The sequence below is a fragment of the Tachyglossus aculeatus genome, unplaced genomic scaffold (assembly GCF_015852505.1).
Source record: "Tachyglossus aculeatus isolate mTacAcu1 unplaced genomic scaffold, mTacAcu1.pri scaffold_153_arrow_ctg1, whole genome shotgun sequence".
Taxonomy (NCBI): domain Eukaryota; kingdom Metazoa; phylum Chordata; class Mammalia; order Monotremata; family Tachyglossidae; genus Tachyglossus; species Tachyglossus aculeatus.
In genome coordinates, this window is record NW_024044876.1 from 457,909 (window position 1) to 464,230 (window position 6,322).

Sequence of the window (6,322 nt, forward strand, 5' to 3'; positions counted from 1 at the left end):
CTAGCATTAACCCTACCACAGGGGGCTCAAGTACTATTGGCAATCAGCTAAACCGAGCAAGAATGGGGCATACTTCCAGAAGACCAGTGGGGTGGCCGGGCTACTCCAAATGATGTCCACAGGCCAAATCAGACTGCCATCTCTGGCCATCCCGGGTGTATATAGTGGCTCCAAATTCCCTCTTTAGCGTGTACAAGGGGATTAGGGGTCTGAGGTAAGGATTGATCAGAGAAAAGGGGAAGAGGGGATGGTAAGGTATTGGCTTGTCAGCTGGGCCGCCAAAAGCCCTTCCTCAGAAGCCTGCACGTAGCCCCCTGGACATCACGATTCCTCAGGCTGTAGATGAGCGGGTTCAGCATGGGAGATACCACCGTGTAGAAGACAGCAACACGTCGGTCCTGCTCCAGGCTGGAGTGGCCGGGGGGCTGGAAGTACAAGCGGATTACCGTGCCATAGAACAGTGTCACCACCAACACGTGGGAGCCGCAGGTGGACACTGCTTTGTGCAGCCCTTCAGCCGAGCGCAGGTGTAGCACGGCAGCTCCGATGCGGGTATAGGAGGCCAAGATGAAGAGGAAGGGGGAGACGACTACACAGATTCCCTCGGTGAAGACCACCAGGTCATTCAGAAAGGGCTTGGGGCAGGCAAGTGACACCAGGAAGGGAATGTCACAGAAGAAGTGCAGGATGCGAATGTTGCAGTAGGATGCCACATACAGCCGGATGCCATGCAGAGCACCATGAAGGGTCACCAGGACCCAGGACCCAACCATCACGCGCATGCAGAGCTCCTGGGTCATGACTGCGGCATAGTGCAGGGGCATGCAGACGGCCACGTAGCGGTCATAGGCCATGGTGGCCAGCACGTAACCCTCCATGTTGCCCACAGCCAAGAAAAAGGTCATCTGGACAAAGAAGCTTCCATAAGGGATGGCTTTATGTTTGGAGAAGATGTGGACTAGGAACTGTGGTACGGTGATTGAGGAGAAGGCCATGTCCACGCAGGAGAGCTGGCTGAGCAGGAAGAACATGGGGGTCCACAGCTTGGGGTCAGTCCAGGCGAGCGTGACGATCAGGCTGTTTCCATCCAGGTTGATCAGGTACATGGTGAGGATCAGCATGAAGATGATCGGCTGCAATTCTGTGGTACTGGACAGACCCAGGAGGATGAACTCGGTCACGGTGGATTGGTTCTGTGGATCCATGGTGAGGTTGGGTCTCAGGGATCTCCTGCAAGCAGTGGGCAGGGAGGAGTCAAGGGCTATGTGGACCATGGATTTATCTCCTGATGGATCTTCTTGCCATTGCTTACCCCGAGGCATCGTCCACACCCCACCACCACTTCCAATACAGAACTCCCTGACTTGATTGCCAGTCCCCATCCCAGTTGTGTCCTGGTCTGGATGGTGTGGATCCACATCCTACACCCGCCCCCTCCCCCCTTAGTACAGAACTGGCAGACAAGGGTCACCTCTATGGCACTTACACAACACATTCATATCTTCCCACCTCTATGCAGCACCATCTAGTTGGCACTATTATGTTGCCAACTTGTACTTCCCAAGCGCTTAGTACAGTGCTCTGCACACAGTAAGCGCTCAATAAATACGATTGAATGAATGAATGAATCTAGGGACCCCCTCCTAGCCACAGAATCACCGGCCTTCCTCCTGGAGATGAACAGCCAGGGCCAGGTGTGATCAGCATTGGTGAAGAGCATCTATTTGTGTTCACCCCTTCTCCCAAGGTGACCCCGGGGTACCCATAATCTCAAGGTCAAATGTTACAGCGCCAGCAAGGTGGAACTTGGAAGGACACCGCCCTCACAACCAAAACTGCTAGATTGACAGCCCAAGCAGGTAATATTCAATCATTCATTCATTCAATCGTATTTATTGAGCGCTTACTGTGTGCAGAGCACTATACTAAGCGCTTGGGAAGTACAAGTTGGCAACATATAGAGACGGTCCCTACCCAACAACGGGCTCACAGTCTAGACGTGGGAGACAGACAATAAAACAAAACATATTAACAAAATAAAATAAATAGAATAGTAAATATGTATAAGTAAAATAAATTAAGTAATAAATCTGTACAAACATATATATAGGTGCTGTGGGGAGGGGAAGGAGGTAGAGCGGGGGGGATGGGGAGGAGGAAAAGAAAAAGGTGTACAGTCTGGGAAGGCCTCCTGGAGGAGGTGAGCTCTCAGTAGGGCTTTGAAGGTGTTCCCTCGCCCCTGTGCCAATTAAATTAGGTATGGAGGACGCGGGAGGGTAGAGATTGTATAAACTGAGGCCGGAAGCTGGAATGACCTCGAAGCACAGGTGATAAATACCTGCGGCCTCTGACCTTCTGGGCAGCAGATCAAGACTTGCAGCTGTCGGCTGCAGGTCATTTCTGCCCAGAACGTGAGATGCCCGCTCTGCCTGCACCAAGTGAGGAGCCGTGGGAGGGGTGAGGGTCCCGTACCTCTGAACATTTGTGGGGCTGAAAGTCAGGCGCTTTGCCATGGGTGTGTAACACATAAGTGGATTCCTCCCAAGTGGGAAGTGCACGTGGGTGAGAGCTAGCCGCCTCAAAACATGCAAACAAACTATAAGCAATTCCTCCTGGGTGAGACCTGGGGGGTTTTGCCATGCACGAATAACACGTATGTATACTCCTCCCAGTAGGAAAGCTCTAATATAATTAAGCAATCATATTCCTCTCTAAAGGGAGGTTCAATTCGCCTCGTCCAAAATAATCAAATAATTCAATTCACTGTCTCCAAAATACTCAAATAATTCAATTCTCCCCTTGGAATAAATTTTGTATAAAACTCGGGCTTTCTGTCCCCGGTCTCTCTCTCTCTCTCTCTCACAGCGCCAATTCCCGAACGAACCCGTCCCCGGGTGACAGGTGAGAGCACTCCATCCACAGCCCCTCGGGTGGGCTATCTGGGAAGAAGGGAGAGAAGGCAGAGGCGGTGGCAGGTTTAATGGCGCTCCTGGGGCATGCAAGCTTCTCTCTCGTGCTACCTATGCCTTGGTACCTATGGGGCAGTGTTCCTTTTTAGAACTAGACATGAGGGCACAGGCTGCTTTGCACCCACTATTTTAACCAGGACTCAATCTTTATCCTGGCTTGAGCTTTGGCTATCTTGGCCAGGTCTAGAGAAGGTGAAATTTGGGGAGTTAGCCAGGGCCCCTGCATACCTGGGCCCGGGGCCTGAGCCTTTTGAGGCCCTGAATTCATCTGACACCGTACAGGGGAGAAGCTGGGAGCCAGGTGTCCTCTTCCCTGAGGCACCACGAAGCCCCCAGCCTCTAATTTGGGGCTCGTGTCTTGAGTGGATTTGGTTTCCTTCCTCCCCATCATAGAACACGGGCCTGGGAGTCAGAAGAACCTGGGTTCGAATCCCAGCTCTGCCAATCTCTGTTATAAGAACTTGGCCAAGTCACTTTCTTTCTCTGTGCCTCATTTGCCTCATTTGTAAAATGGGGTTTAAGACTGAAATCCCCACATGAAACATGAACAGTATACAATCTGATTAGTTTATATCTACCCCAGCTCTTAGTACAGTGCCTGGCACCTCGTAAGTGTGTAACACATACCATAAAAAACAGTGTTCGGATAACCTCCCCAGCTCCCTAAGAGTTCACCACTACCCAAACTCTGCCACAGCCCAGATATCCAGATCTTGGTTTATCTTGCACCCCCACAAAGACGTGTCGAGGACTACTGGAAAGATTACTTCCTGACCCACTCCTTACCACCGTGCCCGCTCTGCTCCACGCTAATCTTAGAGCTGCCTACCCATTCAGCTGGTTCCCCAGTCCTTATGAGGCTGCTGGCATGTAGGATCCCCTGGGTACATTCCCCCTCACTCCCCAGATCCCCTCTGTGCCTCCACTAATTCACCTCCTGGGGCTGGATACTGAAATGATAGTGCCCCAGAAAACCCTCCCCAGAGTTTCAGTCCGCAGGTCCCGCCCACATCCCCAGGGTCCAGTTGGCACCACAGGCCTACCCACACACTCAGGGCCCACTTACCCCTCTGGGGCACAGTTACAGTGAAGTGGAGCTGAGAGCAGGCCTAGAGTTCTTAAATACATATCCCTGAACTCTCTGAATTACTTCATCAGTAATTTATTTTAATCTCTGTCTCCTCCTCTTTACTGTGAACTCTGTGTGGGGAAAGAACACGTTTACCAATGCTGATGTATTGTACTCTCCCAAGTTCTGCATACAGTAAGTGCTCAATAAACATCATTGATTGATTGACTGATTGATTGAGAGAACTACTCACGGGAAAAGTGCAAAACTCATCTGCCTGACCTGCTTGGGAGTCATTTTTAAATTTTTGCTAGTCCATCGATCTGTCAGGTCAATTCCCAGTGTCATTGCTCTCTCTTGACAGGAACTATTCTGTCATTTCGTGCCTGCTGTCTCTCCCATTACACTGGAAGTCCCTCGAAGATGGGGCTGCTCCCTTTCCTTCTGTCTACTCTGTAAGTCTTTGGGACAGCACTTCACAAACAAAAGACTCTCAGATTAGCATTATGCCCAGACTAGGCATCCAGGACAGTGCTCATCATACAGTAGGCATTTCGGCACTTAGTACACTATCGATCAATTGTATTTATGGAGTGCAAAATTCAATATAACAGAGTTGATAGACACGTTCCCTGCACATAATGAGATTACAGTCTAGAGTGCGAGACAATTAATATGTGAATGAATTCCTTGGAACTAAGGGAGGGGTTAATTAAGGGTGATAATCCAAGTATATTGGCAGTGCAGAAAAGCGTAGGAGAAGAGAAAATGAGGGCATACTTAGGAAAGGCCTCTTGGATAAGGTGTGTCTCCAATAAAGCTTTGAGGGTAGTGAGAGTGATTGTCTGTTGAATAAGAAAAGGGAGATCGTTCTAGACAAAAGGCAGACTTTGAGTGAGAAGTCAGTGGTGAATTAAGACGAGATCAGAGAAGCAGCGTGGCTCAGTGGAAAGAGCATGGGCTTTGGAGTCAGAGGTCATGGGTTCAAATCCCGATTCCACCAATTGTCAGCTGTGTGACTTTGGGCAAGTCACGTAACTTCTCTGTGCCTCAGCTACCTCATCTGTAGAATGGGGATTAAGACTGTAAGCCCCCCGTGGGACAACCTGATCACCTTGTAACCTCCCCAGCTCTTAGAACAGTGCACATAGTAAGTGCTTACTAAATACTATTATTATTATTATTATTATTATTATCTAGATACAGTACGTAGGTTGTCATTAGAGGAGTGAAGTGTAAGGGCTAGGTTGTTGTAAGATGTCAGGAAAGTATGGAAGGATGGGGCAAGATGATTGAGTGCTATAACGTTGATGGTAAGGAGTTTGATGTGGAGATCGATTGTTAAGCACTGGAGGTTCTTGAGGAGTTGAGGAAAGTGTTCTTTAGAAAAAATAATCCAGGAAGCAGAGCGAAGTGTGGACTGGAGTGGAGAGACACAGGAGGCAGAGAGATAACCAAGGAGGCCAATGCAGGAGTCAGGAAGAGATAGTATAAGTGCTTGGATTAATGTGGTAGCAGTTTGGATGGAGCAAAAAGGCTGATTTCAGATATGTTGTGAAGGTTGAACCGACAGGAGTTGGTGACATTGAATATGTGGGTTGAATGAAAAAGATGAGTCGAGGCTAACACCAAAGTTAGGGGCAATGTGAGACAGGGAGAATGGTGGTACTGTCTACAGTGACAGGGAAGTCAGGGGAAGGACGAGTTAGAGTGGGAAGATGAGAAGTTCAGTTTTGGACATGTTATCTTTAAGGTGTTGGAGGGATATCCAGGTAGAGATGTTTTGAAGGAAGGAAACAATGCCCAAGTGCAGAGAAGGGGAGAGGTCAAGGCTGGAGAGGTAAACTTGAGCATCAGCCACGGAGAGATAGTAGTTGAAGCCGTGGGAGTGAATGAATTCTCCAAGGGAGTCAGTTTAGTTAGAAAATAAAAGGGGACCCAGAACTGGACCTTAAGAGCCCTCTACTGTAGGAGGATGGGGGGCAAAGGAGAGCTGGTGAGAGAGACTGAGAAGGAGCTGTCAGCGAGATGGAAGGAGAACCAAGAGAGGACAGTATCGGTGAACCCAAGGTTGGATATAGTTTCAGGGAAAAAGGGGTGGTCCACAGTATCGAAGGCAGCTGAGAGATCAAGGAGGCCATCTGGTTTGGCAAGAAGAAAGTAATCGGTGACTTCAGAGAGGGAGTTTCTGTGGAGTGAGGAGTTTGGAAACTAGATTGAAGAGAATCAAGGATAAATTTATAGGAAACTAAGTGGAGGCAGCAGGTGTAGACAACTCATTTAA

General features: G+C 49.2%; 1 protein-coding gene across 1 annotated transcript; it reads right to left on the bottom strand.

Annotated features, from left to right (window-relative positions):
• Nucleotides 1-266: 266 nt before the first annotated feature.
• Nucleotides 267-1,322, bottom strand: LOC119923195 (olfactory receptor 1E1-like). The gene has a single exon (XM_038742699.1). The coding sequence runs from the start codon at nt 1,320-1,322 to the stop codon at nt 267-269; it is 1,056 nt and encodes a 351-aa protein (XP_038598627.1).
• Between the last annotated feature and the right edge of the window lie 5,000 nt (nt 1,323-6,322).